The sequence below is a fragment of the Cupressus sempervirens genome, chromosome 9, assembly GCF_028749045.1.
Source record: "Cupressus sempervirens isolate cs-2001-9-10 chromosome 9, ASM2874904v1, whole genome shotgun sequence".
In the NCBI taxonomy this organism is placed as follows: Eukaryota; Viridiplantae; Streptophyta; class Pinopsida; order Cupressales; family Cupressaceae; genus Cupressus; species Cupressus sempervirens.
The window spans coordinates 776,988,594-777,008,880 of NC_143126.1; the positions used below are offsets into that span (position 1 = coordinate 776,988,594).

At 36.8% G+C, this 20,287-nt stretch overlaps 1 protein-coding gene across 1 annotated transcript; it reads right to left on the reverse strand.

Moving 5' to 3' along the window:
* Positions 1–7,055: 7,055 nt before the first annotated feature.
* Positions 7,056–7,970, reverse strand: LOC149541033 (uncharacterized). Its single transcript, XM_089799784.1, has 3 exons — positions 7,901–7,970; positions 7,510–7,564; positions 7,056–7,286 (listed from the first exon to the last, which is right to left on the reverse strand). Exons 1-3 carry the CDS (start codon positions 7,950–7,952, stop codon positions 7,082–7,084), a joined length of 312 nt encoding a protein of 103 aa, XP_089655910.1. The 5' UTR covers positions 7,953–7,970; the 3' UTR covers positions 7,056–7,081.
* Positions 7,971–20,287: the final 12,317 nt, after the last annotated feature.

A 20,287-nucleotide genomic window follows, 5' to 3' on the forward strand; every position in this document is an offset into this window, starting at 1 on the left:
ATTGGCTGAATAGCAATTTGTAGTTGGAATAATATATCAGTTTTTTTTTCTCTGCAGTAAAACAGAGCCTTCCTTGTTTTGAATATTTTTTTTTATTTTTTATTGTGTTGTTGTTGTTGTTTGAATCCTACATTTGGCATCAGAGCTGAAGGTGTTTGGAAGACAGCAGCATGGCTCACAATTTGCAAATCACAGAGTTTGATGGAGTTGATTACCAATATTGGTTAATCAAGATGAAGACTTTTTTGATTGGGAAAGATTTTTGGGAGATCGTTGAATCTGGATATGAAGAGCCTGCAGATTGGAATACTCTCCAACCTAATGATAGGACATTGAAGAAAGAAGTTGAGAAGAAGAATGCGATGGCATTGTTTCACATTCAGATGGCTCTTGATAAGAGCTTGTTTCCTCGAATTGCTGATGCACAGACAGCAAAAGAGGCCTGGAAGACTCTAAAAGATGCTTACCATGGCAATGATCAGATCAAGGTTGTGAAGCTACAAACCTTGAAAAGAGAATATGAGAACTTGAAGATGAAGGAGACAGAGAGTGTGAGAGATTTCTGTGTGAGAGTGAAAGATGTGACTTATAAAAGGGCCACTTTGGGTGAATCTATTGCTCAAGAGCAAATAATACAAAAGGTATTGAGATCTCTAACCCCAAGATGGAATATTGTAGTAATTGCCATAGAAGAAAGCAAAAATTTAGCTACCGTGGAGTATGATGAATTGGTTGGATCTCTTATATCACATGAGGATAGAATAAGGGACACATCTATCAGTGTTAATGAGAAGGCTTTTGCTTCCCAATTGCAAATTTCAAAGAACGATGGTGCTAGCAGCAGTAGTAACAACAACAAAGGCTCGGGAAGGGGCCAAAATCAGAATTTTTCAAGAGGATCTAGAGGAAGAGGAGGTGCTCAAGGAGGCAGAGGTAGAGGCAGATTTGATAAAAGGAACATCCAATGCTATCATTGCAATAAGTATGTACATTTTGAAAGAGAGTGTAGACTGAAATCAGGTAACAATAGTGCAAATTATGCCCAACAAGATGAGGATCCTTCCTCGGGTAATTTATTTTTGTGTTATGGGAAAGATGAAAGTACTGTGAATGATGTTTGGTATTTGGATTCTAGATGCTCTAACCATATGTCTGGCAACAGAGAAATATTTTCAAAGCTTGATAATAGTTACAGATCCAATATTACCCTTGGTAATAACAATACTGTGGATGTTGCGACCAAAGGAGCCATGGATGTTCAGACAAAGGAAAGTATGAAAAGTGTTCAAGATATTTATTATACTCCCAAGTTAAAGCATAATTTATTGAGTTTTGGGCAGCTATGTGAGAAGAATTATAGAGTGGTATTTGAGAACATGCACTGTACTATCTATGATAAGAATCAAAAAAATGAAGTGATTACAGTTGTTCCTATGACAAAGAATAGGATGTTTCCTTTGAAGTTTGGTCAAAATGATAATCAGCTTGTCAATATGGCTTATGAGGATAAAAGTTGGTTGTGGCATCTCAGGTATGGCCATTTAAATTTCAATAGTTTGAAGAATCTAACATCAAATGCATTAGTTCTTGGATTGCCTAAGGTTGAAGAGCATAAACAGATTTGTGAAGGGTGTGCAAAAGGGAAACATTCAAGGGAATCATTTCCAAAAGGCAATGCATGGCGGGCCCAATACCTACTTCAACTTATTCATTCAGATATTTGTGGTCCAATGCAAACACAAAGCTTGGGTAAGTCGTCATATTTCATTACTTTTATTGATGATTACTCACGCATGTGTTGGGTATATTTTTTGAAGACTAAAGATGAAGCCTTTGATACATTCAAGAAGTTTAAAGCTCGTGTAGAGAATGAGAAAGGGAACACAATAAGATGTTTGAGAACAGATCGAGGAGGAGAATTTTGCTCAAAAAATTTTCAAAATTTTTGTGAGATGAATGGCATCAAAAGACAACTCACAACTGCATACACACCCCAACAGAATGGAGTGTCTGAAAGGAAGAATCATACAGTGGTAGAAATGGCAAGGAGCATGTTACAAACCAAAGGTTTGAACAATTCTTATTGGGCTGATTCAGTTGCTACAGCTGTATATATTCTCAACAGGAGTCCTACAAGTGCCCTCCACAAGATGACTCCATATGAAGCATGGTATGAGAAAAAGTCTAATGTAAATCATTTTAAAGTTTTTGATTGTTTGGCTTATGTTCACATACCTAATCAGAATAGGCAAAAGCTAGATGCTAAAAGTGAATCATGTATTTTTGTGGGCTATAGTGAGGAAAGCAAAGCTTATAGATTATTCAATCCTATTACTAATAAGATTGTTGTTTCAAGAGATGTGATTTTTGATGAAGGGGGGGTTTATGGTCATCAAAAATAACATATTGGAAAGCCAAAATCAGTTTTGGATGATGATGATATTGCTGATAATGATAATGAGCAGCCAGCTAATGGTTCTATTTCAAGATCACCAAGCCCACCAAAAAACCCCTCACCAATACCAAGAGCAAGTCCATCCTCTAGTCCTCCAAGGAAGGTAAGAAGATTGAGTGATATTTATGAGAGGTGTCAAAATCAAGCACATGAAGAAGATCCAATAGGTGAGACAGTAAATTTTGCATTACTTGCTAAAGCTGATTTTGAGCCATCATGTTTTGAAGATGCATGTGCTAATGAGGTTTGGATGCAAGCAGTGAATGAAGAGATGGATTCCATTGATAGGAATGAAACATGGGAGCTTGTAGATCTTTCACATAAGAAGAAGAAGATTGGCACAAAATAGGTCTATAAGACCAAGTATAATAGTGATGGGAGTGTTGAAAGACACAAGGCAAGATTGGTTGCTAAAGGTTTCACTCAAAGGTATGGCATTGATTATGAAGAAAATTTTGCACCAGTAGCAAGACAAGAAACTATTAGGATGCTAATCTCTCTTGCAGCTCAAAAGAAATGGAGTATTCATCACATGGATGTGAAAAGTGCTTTCTTGAATGGGTACTTAGAAGAAGAGGTATATGTGGGACAGCCACAAGGTTTTGAGATTCAAGGCAAAGAAGATTATGTCTACAAGTTGAAGAAGGCTTTGTATGGCCTCAAGCAAGCACCACATGCATGGTATGCAAGAATTGATGGATATTTTCAGCAGAATGGCTTTCAAAGAAGGAAGAGTGAACCTACCCTTTACTACAAACAAGAAGGTAATGATATTCTCATTGTGAGTTTGTATGTTGATGATTTGTTATATATGGGTAGTAGTTCAAAGATGAAAGATGAATTTAAAGTTGCTATGATGAATGAGTTTGAGATGAAAGATTTAGGTCTCATGAAGTACTTTCTTGGCATGGAGGTTTATCAAGGTAAAGATGAAATTTTTATTTGTCAAGAAAAGTATGCAAAAGATATGTTGAAAAAATTTGATATGGTTGATTGTAAACCTCTTTCCACTCCAATTGCTCATGGAGTTACATTATGTAGAGATGATGGTACTAAAATTGTTGATGAGACATTATACAAAAGCATTGTGGGGAGTTTGATGTTTTTAACTCACACAAGGCCTGATATTGCTTATTCAGTTTCATTGGTTTCAAGGTATATGAAAAATCCATCAGAGGAACATATGAAGGCAGCCAAGAGAATTTTGAGGTATGTGAAAAGCACGGTAGATTTTGGCATTCACTATTCTTCTAATAAGTTTGAGCTTCTTGGCTTTAGTGATTCAGATTGGGGAGGTTGTTTGGATGACCGAAAATCTACATCTGGTAATTTTTTTTCTTTGGGTTCCGATTTAATTACATGGAGTTCAAAGAAGCAAAGTATGGTTGCTCTCTCTTCTACAGAAGCGGAATATGTTGCGGTCACTTCAGCTAGCACACAAGCTTTATGGCTTAGAAAGCTTCTTGAAGAAATTGGAGAGATACAGGTTCAGCCTACTGTGATTTTTTGTGACAACATAAGTGCCATTAAATTGGCCAAGAATCCGGTTCATCATAGCAGGACCAAACACTTTGATCTTAAACAACATTTTATTAGAGATTTGGTACAAAATAAAGCGGTTGAGTTGAAGTACATCAGCACAAAGGAGCAAATTGCAGACATCTTCACAAAGGCAGTTACAAAAGATCAGTTTTTGGTACTCAGAGATCAGATTGTGAGTCCTCTCAGCATCAAAGGGGAGTATGAAGATTGATGCTGAGATCTTCACTTCAAACTCCAGCTCCACTGCTCCATTTCCACCATTCTATAAATAATTTTTAGAATACTTTAGTTTAGGAGTAGTTTAAACAAGAAGCATGATGTACATATGGCATGCATTAGATGATATTTTTCGATACATTTTTGTCTAGTCTTAGTTACTTCTTCTCCCATCCTTAATCATAGGCATGGAATAATGCTAAAACTACTATCAGAACTCCTGATCTATATTTTGATCTATGTGTTAGGGATTAGTTTTAACAATTTTTATTTGAATAAATGTATTGGCTGAATAGCAATTTGTAGTTGGAATAATATATCAGTTTTTTTTTCTCTGCAATAAAACAGAGCCTTCCTTGTTTTGAATATATATATATTTTTTATTGTGTTGCTGCTGTTGTTTGAATCCTATAGTTGGTAACACATTCATTTTATATTGTATAAGCCTCTTAAAACATTAAAGAGTTTAGGTAAATGGTAACCTTTTGAGTTCAGCGATGATGGTGTTGCCATGCATTATTGTTCGCCATATGGTTATATTCAAATCATGAGATTGATTTTAATTACTAAGGCTAATGGTTTATAAATGTAGTTAAGAAATTTTCTACTGAGAAAAACTGTTGCATAGTCATTTGTGGCTTACTATTGTCATTTAATCCCTTCCCAAATTCAGTTGTACGTCACCTTCAAGCTCGGAGCCTTCAAACTCAAATATTCTCGTTACGATTAAGTAATAACAGGTTTTGAAAGGACCCGAAACCTTGTACAATGGGAAAAAAAAAATATAGCAATGAAAATAAAAAACAACTGTGGAAAACCACCCCACAAAACTAGAGGGACACACTAATGATCCCAACAAGAGGGCAAAAAACCCAAGGCACAAATAGACCATAAAGATTTACATTTTGGTCCTTTCTTTTGAGATTGTAAGGCCATATCAAAGGAGGGATTGGAGGACTTTCCTTTTTTCCCCTTTAACAGCCAAAGAGCCAGAAACAGTGTTCTGGACAAGAGGGACAACAACAAAATTCTGACTCAAAGCAGGCAAAGAGTCAGGAACCACAGAGTCAGCAGGAGATGGAACATCAACTACATTGTGACAAAACCGTAGAGGGGACACCAAGTACAGCATCCGAGATATCAATGGAATCCTCAACCAAAGTGAGATCATTATGCGAAGGACTACTCAATCCCTCCTCAACTGAGGCAGTTTTTTGAATTGTATAATGATCATCTGAAGCCCCTAACGACCAAGACGGTGATTTCTTCAATTTGGCCTCAACAGAAGAGCACCGAGCAGCAAGATGACCAGTATTGTGACACTTCCTACATCTAAGGGAATACCTTCATAATCGAGAAGTTGGATCCAAGAACCACCTGGAGAAGGCAGCTTAACCATAGCAAGGAGCCTTTTAGAGATATCCATATCCACAAGGATACGAGCATATGTTGTCCTGAAGACATTGGATGAAACCAAATCAACCATTAAGAAATCCCCAAGGCCTTCCCCCACAGCCTCCAAGACTGAGTCCTACCATAGATGAAGGGGAAGATTCGGCAATCAAACCCAAAGAGGAATCATATTGAAGGATTCCTTAGTCAGGTCAAAAGTTAGATACCAAGGTTTGGCCATTAGGGGGAACCGTTCCTCTCAAGAGAATCCATGACATAGGACAGCATCCCTATCCTCAACATTAGCAAATTTCACAATAAAAAAACCCCTAGCAACAGGGTAGATCTGAACTAAATCTGAAATGAGTGGTTCCCAAACTTTGGATATCCAAGCATGCAACTGTGTGAGAGAGGGCCAAAAACCCCTAAAGTGACAGATAGCAACAGTAACAGAGAAATCATCAGCAGATGCGTTGACCTCATCAACAATGTCAAAATCAAGGTGAAGCCAGAGCGGCTTACTAACAGGGATAGGCATAGCCTCCTGGTTAACCATTGTCAAACGGGACCCCATCCTCAAAGCCAGAGCAATACCAGCTTCAAAAGCTGCCACATCTGCATAGGAGATAGCAGAGTGACCAGCAACACGGGGAGGAGAGGCAACGACAAGAATAGCCGCACCAGAGCCATCAGCACTCACAGCAGGAAGGGGGGCAGAAAACCTAACGGTCATAGCAGGGAGCATGGTCATAGCAGAGGCTGCCACCCCCACACCGAGCTTGGTCGCAGCAGAGGCTACTGCCTCACCACCAACCATCCCCATACCAACACTGGCAAAAGCATTACAAGCAGGAATGCAGGAGCTGAAGCGACATGGGAGGATTCAAAAACTTGGGCGGGAGCCATCTTTTTGGTATTGTTGTTGTGAAGCTCGCAGAAGTTTCCAAGTTTGAAAGCTTGCAGAAATATGAAGAAGCTTCTAGATTCAGACCATAGCAGAATTGAAAAATATCACTCAAAAATTAATGACTCCATAATAAATGACCAATAATAAATACAAGCTTATCTGTTTCTTGATTTTCTGCCATTTTTCACAATTAAAAAAGAAAATTACCCCTAGCAAAAATTTAATGGACCAATAGGAAACTAGAATTAACATCACAAAAAAGATTTTATAAATATTTCATATCTAAACCTTACCAAACTGCAATTTGTCTTTATTTAATGGACCATTTCCAAAAACATTAGTTCCGAGGGAATAATAACTTGGTTGTTAATCAGAGTGTCAAATAACTGAACTATTCGAATTTGAAAAGGACCTTTTTTTATTCAAGATTCTAGAACCCCAGCATTACCTAGGTAAGATGAAACTTCTGTTGAATTGTCAATTGGTCTTTAAAAAAAAAGCAAGAATATACTAAGCTCTTTGCCCATACACGTCAAGCTCGGATGAACATGAAAAAATCTGGAATTCAATTATGCAACATATTTATTGAGCACCATGCTTAGTACATATAATTGGAGAGATTGAAGTTTTAGTTTTACACGCCTCTCATGCTTTTCTATCATGTTCATAAATTGCTCCTTGCAATATTCCTGCCACTGAACATGCTTTTCTCTTAAAACTCCTGATGCACTTTTCACATGCTTTAAACTCTCAATGCTCAGGCGAATGGTAGTTCTAGGGTAAAAGTAAGGGCCGTCAGCAGCATTTCCGTTATAATAATGAACAAGTTAGAAGCACCGCAATCATAGCGGGTAAAAAATAGATTTCCAAAATTGTGAAAATTTTCATAACCTAATGAAGGAAATTTGAGCTCTATCTCTTCAAGCATAGGTAACTGAGACAAGTTTTTCTTTTAAATGGTAACTTCGAAACATGCCCGCCTCATCAAGCATCTTACAAGAGAAGTCTTTTGACGTCCTTGAAGCTGGCAGATAAGGCATCCAGAAACATACCTGTAGAACCAGCAGAAACGACAAACATGAAAACTTGGAAAACAAAACACTTTTTTTCGACTGCAGTATGGGTAGAAATATTTCAACTTTATAATGTATAAATAATTAATCTAATTAAACATACACTTAAACATTGCCAGGCCCAACTAGCCCATCATTGAAAATCTTGGCAAATACAGACAATTTGGATGTATTCAATAAAAATGAATGGCTAATGCCAAATCAGGGAAATGATCAAAAACCATTATGCTTACACTGGCCCATAAAATTTCCCTTAAAACATTACTTGAGGAATGGAGCATCTGCGAAACATAATATGGCAAATATATTGCCTACCTCCAATACGGTCGTCATAGACTCTATTATCAGCTGACAATGATAAGCTCATTTGAGTCACAATACATGCTTTCCCTTGCCCTGAAAATAATAAAGTTAGGACTCACCAATGTCTTTCTTGGGATAAAAATAAAAGAAACTCTTTGCTTGGCATACCATTAGAATCTTCTTCCCACGAAACCACTTTATTGCCTCTCCCCACAGCCAAGATACAGGCCTGTAAACCAGTCAGTTCTCTCATTATAAACGCCAGAAATACTGAAAAGATTCCTAATAATACATTTAATTATTTACATTTTCTAATGAATAATGGAAATATGAATAGAAGAAGTTTATCTTGTTTACAAGGAAATACCAAAATAAGGCATATGTTCCATCAAATTTCTGGGATCGAGATGGCAGGGGGTAGGTCAACACATTGTAGCTTCTGAGAGGCAATTTTCCAGGGGGCAGAAATTAAAAAATAACAGTAAACTTTTTACAATATAGAAAACAATTAATTATTCATATGCATATACAGCCGAATCAAAGTCAGGTTCTGGTCCAAGTCACTACCAATAAGAGAGACTGTGACTGCCTTATCCAAGGGAATCCCAACAATTCCCTTGTGTGTCTTCTTGTCATCGTCTACGTGGCATCTTTGAGAAGAGTCTTCCATCACTGGTACTCGAGTTTGTCAATCTTTAAATCACAAGGCATTATGTACAGCCACTAACTCTTACAGCTTTTTATCAGTGAAATGAAACATGCCCAGACTCACCAAGTCCGGGAAACTCAGTCTCTAAGTTTGAGGAATCACTAAGTCTTGGTTGTAAGGAAACTTGGTAAGAAAGAATATAACCGTTTTCACATAACTCATAATAGATCTGAAATAAACATGGAATTAAAATCCACATGCAAGAGAATAGATGACACACCCACAAGATTGTGACACAAGATATACCCTGGGAAACCCTCATTGAGGGAAAAACCCAACCTCCAAAAGCATCCATCACCATTTATTATTCAGCAAAAATACTATTGCCATACAACTATGGAAGCCTTCATGGCCATAGCCAGAACCGAGCAAACTATGTGAACAAGCATGAATCCACACATCCCATGCCATGCTTCCAACTTTCACAAATACTCCCTTGGCTAACTTGTCAAGCCTTGTCCCGCTCGACTCTTGCCTTTTGTCTTCTCCTTGTCACTCTACAACAACTACCCTTGTGGCTGCTTATATAGTAGCAAGTCCCACAAAACCACTAAGTGGTATTACATAGCCCATGTGCTAAAACCATGTGCCACCTAACCCACTGACCCCATATTTAATATTGGGCATTTAATTCTTTTTCTCAATATTAAATAATTACATAAAATATTATCACAATGTTACAATACAACTCATCAAGAATATTTCATGGGAATCTTTACATGTTGCACGCCCATCTAAGTACAACATTACATAATAAAAATAAAATAATAAAATAACAATATTATGCAATCTGTGCAACACCCATTATCTCAACAATCTCTCACTTGTTGTATACATTGCATAGGGTCAATCCATAGCGACATAAATGAACAAGGAAACAATCCCTCCTAGCACATCCACCATCATGGATCAAAATACACCAAGTGCTCCATCCTGGTACCCGCAACAAAATCAAAGTATCCAGCATCTCGAACATGAATGATCTCACCTCCTATTATGCCACTCCCACTGGACATACATAGAAGCCATCCAAAGAGAAAATCACCCAACCTGTCGCATTAGAAGATCATAAAATCCTGTACCAACTAAAATTCCAAGCACAAAAATCTAATCCAAAGGTAATCACATGTATCTGTAGTTGTCAAAATATCCATAGCTGAAATAGCACCCACAGCAAGTGCCAAACCCATCCAACTATCCATACCTCCAAAAGGTATAACAAGTGAATCTTATATCACCGACATATCCAATCTATAACTTGCAATCATAAGCCTCAAGAGCAATACCTGCCACATATATACCAAGAAGCTCCCACTGCAAAAGATAATGTCAAATCTATAACCAATCCACTCAACACATCTCAAAGAAGTGAATTCATGTAGTATCAAGGACATCCACAATACATAAACTGATATCCTACAATAACAACTCTCATAACAAGTTTTCAATAGTCTCCCAAATTCACCACAACCAACAGAAGAAAGAGATAAAGGAATAACCATGTCATTTCTCACGTGACATACATGAGCGCAAACCAGTGATCACAATCTCTAACCAATCTCAAATCCAATGTAAGCAAAACTGAACATCCAGGAAGATAACCAAGACCAGAGAAACCATGCAAATCATAATTTGTATCATATCCTTCTACACACACCTCTAGATGTAAACTGTGCAAGAATGATCTCCTCCATAAAACCCCAACAAGAAGCCTCAACAACACCCAAACCATACCATATAACTAATCATGGATGTAAGCCTCTCACAAGAAGATCAAACTTAATAAAACCATTCCTAATCCAAAGAATATGCCCAATATAAAACCATCTCCCAAACTCAACCAGCATAACAACATATGCACATGGAGATGACCAATGCTAAACCATCTCTCAAATGAACCCTCCAGAATTAACTCATGTACCATAGCTCTGATACCACTTGTAAGGAAACTTGGTAAGAAAGAATATAACCGTTTCCACATAATTCATAATAGATCTGAAATAAATATGAAATTAAAATTCACATGCAAGAGAATAGATGACATACCCACAAGATTGTGGCACAAGATATACCCTAAAAAACCCTCATTGAGGGGAAAACCCAGCCTCCAAAAGCATCCATCAACATGTATTATTCAGCAAAAATACCATTGTCATACAACCATGGAAGCCTTCATGGCCATAGCCACAACTGAGAAAATTATGTGAACAAGCATGAATCCACACATCCCATGTCATGCTTCCAACCTTCACAAATGCTCCCTTGGCTAACCTGTCAAGACTTGTCCCACTCGACTCTTGCCTTTTGTCTTCTCCTTGTCACTCTACAACAACTACCCTTGTGGCTGCTTATATAGTAGCAAGTCCCACAAAACCACTAAGTGGTATTACATAAACCATGTGCTAAAATCATGTGCTACCTAACCCACTGACCCCACATTTAATATTGGGCATTTAATTCTTTTCTCCAATATTAAATAATTACATAAAATATTATCACAATGTTACAATACAACTCATCAAAAATATTCTATGGAAATCTTTATATGTTGCACGTCCATCTAGGTACAACATTACATAATAAAATAAAATAATAAAATAACAATATTATGCAATGTGTGCAACACCCATTATCTCAACATTGGTGAGTATGGATTTTTTTTAAAAATAAAACTCACAAAATTTCAATACTTGTTTAACTTATGACAATGACAATGCCAATCTAGGGTTTTTGAAAAATGAAAAATGATGAATGTCTGTGTCTTCAATTGGGTGTTGTCCGCAGGCCTCATGACTCATGAGGGATGTTGCCCCTTGACCCTGCAAGGTCACTGCCACCAGACAGACCCCCATGAGCTGTGCTATCCTCAACCTCATTTTGATGTTGCCCCCAAACCCCCATCAAACTATAAGTCTACAAAAGCAATAGGCCAATGATGAATCATGCTCAGAAAGATCTATAAACTAAGTATTCCTTGTTGCAAATCTCTGCATTTTCATGGTCAAATCCACAATCAGGGATTATATCATTTCATAATTTGGAAAACTTGTTTTGTATACAAGAACTGCCATAGGCAAAGTTGGCATGCTGCAGTCCTTTTATTACTAAATACAAGTCATGGTTGGCAAGAAATACCATTCTCACAATGCAAAATGTGTCAATTATGGCTTGCATAGACAACTCATAGAAGAATCCCATCTATTAGTATCCTAGCTAAAGTCAAAATCGAAAATAGCCATTTATCTTTTTTGATACTTGAGCATCAGAACGTTGTCATTGGCATAACAGTTATGCAGGAACCTGAAACAGTTAGGTGAATGGTTTAGAGGATTGGCCAATGATTATAGGGGAGGAACAGATCTGTTTTAAGAAGGCAGAGAGAATAGAAGTCAATGAGAAAGAGGTGAGAAAGAGGACCATTTCTCTATTAAGTCACAGTTTGATATCTGCCTGAGGGAGCCGTCTGAAACTTGTTTAGTCATTCACAGACATCAGTTTCAGAGATTTTGCTCTTGGCATTTGGGCTTGATATGGTGATTTTTGTTGAACCGTAGGACCATTTGTGTTGTTTTTGATAATTGATTGCCGCCATTATTGGCAACTAAATTATCTTTCTAATAGGATCTGTGATCCGATAAGGAAATGACATGTTGCCATGCTCTGTTCTATTATTACTAAATATATGTCACTTTAAAGAGCTTCTGTTTGTTTACTGTGTTTGTGTCGTCTATGAGGACAGGATTTAGTTTGCATTTTCCATTAGTTTGGGTTCACGTTAAAAAGCTTGTCAACAAAACATGCAGTATCAAATCCACTGCAGAGTATTGATAAATTACCAAAGGAACCATTGCAGTGTGGTGACGGAAATAACCCAACTCTGTTCATTCATTCCATTTTATTTTTTTGTGTTTCAATATGTTGTTCAATGCACAAACACAATTAAAAGTCCAAAAAATGTGCTTATAATCACCCTCCGCCATCATGCTAACTTCCACATGTTAAATCAATGACCAATTTTACAACATTTGTGGCTCCACTCTCCTCTATGATATCCTTCAAAATCTGAAACAATAAATGTGCATCCTTTTGCTTCCCTGAATAATTGATGGCTCTATGAAAATAATATTCAGCTGCAAATGTGACATTAACATGTGTTAATGTCTAATATCATTCCATGCATCCATGATGATAGAGTAGCACATCTCATCCAATTTTTTCTCATGTCAAGGAGACTGGTGCATAGATTATCTTTCCCATTAGAGGCTCCTGACTATGGTTGATGGAGGTAGGGCTATAGTTAGGTAGGGCCAATTGAAATGAGACGAATACCTACTACAGACTGAAGTAGAGTAGGCAGAAACCAATGTCAATTGTATCATTCAACATTTGTATTAAACATAAGGAACATGCCACATGAAATGGGCGTATGAGTTGATGAAACAACCAGAGGAGCCAAAAATCATCTGCTAGCAAAACACTTTTCAAACAAAAGAGCTCAAGCAAAGATAATATGGTCTATAACAACCCTAGAATTTTGTATTGATTGAACAAATGAGATTAGAAGTACAAAAAAGATAGAATAGCTTGCTATATAGAAAGCAAGAGATGCCCTAATCCTAAATTTAGATGAACAACAGCCATGCAAAATAGGAGCTAAATTAAGCTCAACTATAGCTGAACTAAAACTAGAAAAGAAAACTCTTTGAATAAAAGGCACATAAATTTAGCTAAGTGAAAAAGAAATCAAAGAACCTAATTAATAATTAATTAAATAACATGTCCTAATTTCTCTAAGACACCTCGTTAGATAAAATTAGGGAGAACCTATAAGCTAACAATGAATGCAATAAGTTAACATGATCGAGTCTCGGCAACAAAGGCCTAATTACATACTCATGTACAAACCAATGCAAAGCAATGCAATTCAAATGATTAAGGTTTCTCTAAATGGAGAAAGGAGATAAACCACATGGGGACAGCTAGTTGTCCCTTAGTGTCTCCAGCCATTTCTAACTTTATTCTGTCATTATAGGATAAGTTATGGAATCAAGTACAACTATGGCGTAGGGCATATCAATATGGCAAAAAAAATTCAAATAAGAAAGAAACATTAATATATACATCAAAAATAAATATATTAATATTTTATAATTACAAATTCTCAAAACCATGATTGCATATATAGTTTAATATTTAATAAACTTAATATATAGAATTACCATTAATATAGTGAATGATGTATGGAACATAGAGATACATTGTAGTCTAAGCTACCACATTTGCTCAGGAAAGGTAGTAGTTGGTTCGCAGAAAATTCTGATTTGATGCGAATTCACTAAAAGGTCGCCATAAGACTGAAAAATTCGCTGGAAATTCCTTCAGAAGGACCCTGAGCGAATCCGCAAAGAATTTTAAGGACTTTTCAAACTGACAAGAGACTTACCACACGAGCCCTGCAGATGAATTTAGAATTACCTTATTTTGTTCTCTCGCAGCTGTGAATGCCGGTAATACGAAAATATTAATAACACCTCACATTTTTCCTGTGTGATACTTGAAAGTGCGAGCTAATTGATGGGCAGTATTCAGGGGGTGACATGGATGAGAGACAGTAGACATAAATGGCAGTGAGGCTCTGATGTGGAGTCCACCACACCTGCATTCTATTCTTGCTCGCAGTGTTTAGTTCTTGGTCAAACACCACTTGCTAAAGTATTGCTGGCAATGTTTTGAGGTGACGTAATCTACCTCACCGATGGGTGGAAAATTTGCAGAGTAATGGATTATGTTATTATGATGCCTCCACACTACTGCTGCCAGGTCCTATGAAAACCTTAAAGGGCCAGATATTTGTATCACTCTGAATAGAACGACCCCATTACTCCCCACAGAGCACAATTTCTCATCCTCGTCGCTATTTTCTGCAGGCCCCTCATCTTATATCCTCAACCTGAAACCGCAATTATATCAAATGTTGACACAATCACTCTTTACTTGACATACATTAGATTGTTATATCCTTCATTTATTTTCTGTTGTTATTATTTTTATTTTATTTATTTAGTTATCGTTTATTTATTTGTTTAGTTTATATTTTATTACTATTTTTTTATTTTTCAATATTTGTTAAATATATAGCCTCAAGAGAAGTGTTTTTTTATATGACTCTCTCTATACATACATATATGCTCACACACACACAGTGTAATGTCAAATTCAAAAGTTGATCGATACTAAGAATTGGTTAGCAAGTAATGAATTCAGACTTTAAAAATTATTGTAAGTACCCCTTTGTTATCAGTGCCTGATTAGAATCAGGTGGTTATTGATACCGAAGACTAATTAGAAGTGCCCGTAGGGCCATTGGCCACGTAGAGTCATGTCCCAACATGCATCTCTACTCTCCCATGCATACTTAATCACTGATTGCTGGATGTGTTCTAACATCAATACATGCCACTGTTTAGTTCTCCTTCAGCAATATACAGGTGATCATTTACAGCAGATAATACAATACATACATTTCAGTCTGTGAACTGCAGACATTACTAATCTACTTGCCACATCAAATATATATATAAGAGCAGATTATTACTACCGTCAGTAATTCAAATCAGATCCAGTGACATAAATATATAGTACTGATAATTCTATATCAGCATAGTGATATTACTATAAAGAAAAAATCAGTGCATCTCTGTCAGAGGTCCTGAAAACATTTATAATATTGATATATATTTAGTTTATATTTTTTAATATTATTTGTATTTGTTATTTAATTTATATTCATTATTATATTAATATTGTAGTTAATTCGATGTTTTAATTTATTATTTTATTATTTGTTTGATGGTTTTTAACAATATTTAATTAGTATGGCTGATTATTAACAGTATTATTTCTGAAGTAAATCATTGATATGGTGGTGTAATTTGGAGTAAAATATTGGTATATGTGGTGGTGTATTTTGCTATGTTGCTTTATTATTATTATTAGCATAGTGGTGTATGAACTTATTTGCTGCTCTGTGTGTGTGTGTGTGTGTGTGTGTAGAGAGAGAGAGAGAGAGAGAGAGAGAAAGAGAGATGTGTGTGTGTGTGTGTGTGTGTGTGTGTGTGTGTGTATATATAGAAAGAGAGAGAGAGAGTTTTTATTTTTAAATCTTGTACAAATGAACCCAAAACAAACTTGAACTCAACCCAAAATAATATTGAGTAAATGTCGAACCCGAATCTCAAACCCACATCCAAACCGGAATCCGAACTGGCAACTTAGATTGTAGTCAATATAAAATGCCTTTTGTTACAATGATAATGTCAATTATTCGTCAATGTATAATTATTTGTATTAAGTTTGTTATCACTCTTAGGTAGCTATGAGAAAAACTCCAATGTTCCTTACACCTATGGATACTAACTCAATTATATTAATTTGATTTATTGGTTAATCATGTAGGTGGGCTTGCATTATTCATTAATGGTGATGAAATCTAGCTTTGCAATGTATGTGAGTGCCAAATGATGTTGATGGTGATGATGGAGGGTACGTGTACCAATAATGCTCATAACTTTCTAACTTTCTTCCAAGAATGAACTCCAACTACTGAACTACTTGCTACCTTACTCCTAATCCTGTGAATGGAAAGATTAGCAAATAAACAGAGATCAAATCTGATGAAACCTTACCAGCAGCGCTACCTACATATATGCAGTGATTCAAGGAAAAAAAAGACTAGATTATCACGCAAGGCTTCCTAACAAGAATAATGTTGATGTCAATTTTGTACTACATAACCTATAGCAATTGAATACTTGATAGAGAATATCAAACACTCAACCCCTCTCTTGAAAAGTAAATACTCATGCAAAACATGAGAAAACTCCAAGGTTCCTTACACCTATGGATACTAACTCAATTATATTAATGTGATTTGTTGGTTAATCACATAGGTAGGCTTAAGTTATTCGTTCAAGGATATTGGACTTTGTTGTGATGATGACGAAATCTAGCTTTGCAATGTATACTAACGCCAAAGGATGTTAGATGGTGATGGAGGGAATGTTCACCAATAATGCTCTAATCTTCTAACTTTCTTCTTGAATGAATTCCAACTACTGAACTACTTATTGCTTTACTTCTACTCCTATGAATGGAAAGATTAGCAAATGGACGGGGATCAAATCAGATGAAAGCTTACCAGCGGCTCTACCTCCATAGATGTAATAATTCAATGGAAAAAGACTAGATTACAACGCAAGGCTTCCTAACAAGCCACTAGGGTGCTATTAGCCTAGTTTATCGATCCCTATCAAACATCCACTAATATCACCATACAACTATCCATCTACTCTTACTCTTGCTTAACAACCTTCTTGAAACAAAATCTACTTTAATTACTTCAATTGAATTTAACTCTAACTATTGGAAGTAGAAACCATGCAATAGCACCAAGTGTTCTTATCACCATGCAAGTCACAACAATGATAAGAGAAGGAATTTTGGTATTATCTTAAGCAACAATTTTCTTCAACCCTTTACAAATAAGAGAAAATGGACTTATATAGAGGCCAAAATTACAACCAATGGCAGAGATTAAGAGGCAAAATCAACAATCCATGTCAAATCCTAAAAACCCTAATTAGGGTTACCACCCCATCGGCCAATGAGAAGATGCCACCTCATCAATGGACCAATGAAAAAAAAAAGTGGCAACCAATGAGAAGGCACCAAAATGGTAGCTAACTAGAATCAGACACCTGTCCTACCCAAGAAGAAATGAGAATTTACCACTTGGGCTTACATCAAATGATCCTCTAATATAATTGTAACCTTTTCTTTCATCTTTTTAGCCAACGCAATGAACTTGGCTAGCCTATTGTTGACTTCCTTCATGGGAGGGCAAGGCATGTGCTTCATCTTGAGCTCAACGAAATTCATCATGTTGCTTGTTGCTTGTAGTGTCTTCTCATGATCCTTCTCATATTCTTTCGCATATCTAATAAAGGCGTTGAGCGAGGCAAGGGTACCCAAGTGCTTCTTCCTGATGGCAACCTTCCCTAACTCATCTAATCTCAATCCAAATTATGTCTCATTAACATTCTCTTCTTCACTAGTGACTGTCACATCATCTCCATGTTGGTTCTCTAAGAGAGAAGAGTATTCGGTACTATAACTATAACCACTTGATTCCAAATCAGAACTCACCTCTACCAAGACCCTTTGTCCACTTGTATTAACCTCTCAACCCCTGGCCTCAATTATGCTCCCCCTTGACGGTGTTGCATTTTGTCTCTTTGTTGGAAGCTCCCGGTATTGTTTACTTTGCTCAACCTCCATATTTCTCTTCTTGCTCTTAACTACTCTTTGTTGATGGCTACTACCTCCACCTTTCTTTCCAACTGACTCCACTGGTCTTTCTTCCTCCGGTTTCATCTTCTCATAAGTAAGGCATACCTTCCAACTTTGTAATTGCCTTAACTTCTCATTGTACCATGACTCAGTGTAGATCAACTGTCATTGTAACTACCTCTAAGGAAGGATCCTGATGATCATCCCAATCCACTGGACCCAATTCTATTCCACCGAATGTATCATAATCCTCTCTTAGGAAATTTTCATCATTTTCCAATTGATCTGGAATATCAAAGCCTCTACATCTAATTGCCCTCATCATACCCACTGACAACCTTGAGAAAGCTAGCTTCCTTACATGAAAGTCATCCTATGCATTGGCCCAAAAAACTTCTATAGTAGGAATATGTTTGAATGTGTTTTCGTGAGATACCTTGATAAGACCATTAGGATCAAATCCTTGTCTTGCTCTATACCATCCTAGATGATATAACTCTAACTCCTCCTCCCTAGCTGCAGAGGCGACAGGATTGGGGCAAGTATCATTGCCTATTCGAGATGAGAAGGTAATCCCTATCTCACCTTTAAGTTTCATCATTTTTTCATAATGCTCAAGTTGCCTAGCCAACTCCATCAAAACTATCTTGTCGGGTGCGTACCTTGGAAGTCTCTTGGGACAAACTGTACTTCCTGCTACTTCGATATATGTAAATTGTGGAAATTGGATGAACCAACTCTCGTACTTCTTAACTTTTGCTTCCACTTCCAATGAGAGCCTTCCAATAGGTGTCCCTTGTAATATCCTTATCATCTTCATGGCAAAGGCATCATAAAACATCTTATAGTATTTAGTGTTGTGCAAATGAAGCTATAGATTGCACTCATGCACCAAACATTGCCCTGAGTCATTGCCAATCATTCCTAAGGCCTTAAGTCTAGGATTTTCATATGGTCTAGCAATCAAATAGAAAAGATAGGATTCCATGTAGAATTGCTTTTGAATTTGTATTGTCCTTAGTTGCAACTCTAAATTTTCACTTATGATTATAGCCCTATCAAATTTTCTCTTTCCATTTTCAATTTCGTCAATAAAATAGTACATTCAGTTCTCAAATTGCATACCTTGAGTTATGCCCATGATCCGGCTGATAAGCACAATAAGGTCGCCATAGTCTGATTTGAAATCTGACTTGGTGAACTTTGACGACTTGTTAACTCCCTTCTTGCCTTCATGTAACCAATTCTTTAGATGCATGAAGTAGGCCTCCTGATTATCTTGAAATAACTTGACCACTTGATCTATCATTACAACTATCATGCCTTTATGCTGGGGAATATTAAATACTTCTTCAACCACTTGTCCGCTGATGTTAGCCAACACTCTCTTCCTTTTATCAAAAATGGACTTGGTAACAATATCGAATTGGGATGCACTCCATTACCAATTCTGGACAAGACAAGATAGGAGGGAAAGTCGTCGCATGTACCGCTCTTGCATATCTTCTTCACCATGGGGGATTGTCCTTCCTTCAATCTATCCTTCAACTGTACCATGTTCACGATGCCGATATTGGTATCACTTATTCACCACACTTTCAAGAAGAAGGTGGTCTTAGGTATCATGTCTTCTTTGTCTTTTTTGAAATTTGTTCCCTTTGGGTTCTTGCTTGCACTAACATCTACCATCCTAAACACTTATTTCTGCCCCTTTGTTCTAAATGATATGGACTACACTTATCAATCTCCAACTTTCTTTATATCAATGGAATCTAGCTTATTTTTACATCTTCAAGTCCTATCTCTACACTTATCAATCTCCAAAATTCAATCCTAGGGGTGGGACTACCACTTATTTCTGCCTCTCTGTTACCTTAGGATGGACTACACTTATCAATCTCCCAGCTTCAGCTTATCAATAGAAATGAAGTGGTGGATAAATAGTGCAAGAAGAAGATAAGGGAAACGAACCAAGCAAGAACAAGGAATAGAAACCATCTTTAAAACCAATCTTCACCTCTAAAAATGAATAGAATTTTACCTTAAATCTGCCTTTACCAATAACCAAGCCTCTTCACATTCAGATTAGATCTCGGAAATTTCAATCCTCCAACAAAATATGATGCCCTAGCAAATGAAATGCTTGCAAAAATCTGCTCATGTCACTGAATTTTGACCTCCTTTGCCAAAATTACCTAATTTGAAAGAAATCGTTGCCCTAGGGCAGAAAAATCTGCACTAAATTAGAATTTCAATTCTCCAAATTCGCCCAAAATTGCCAAAATTCAGACCTTAAATCACATTGCCTCTTCACCAAATAAATCTACCAAATCTAGAAGGAG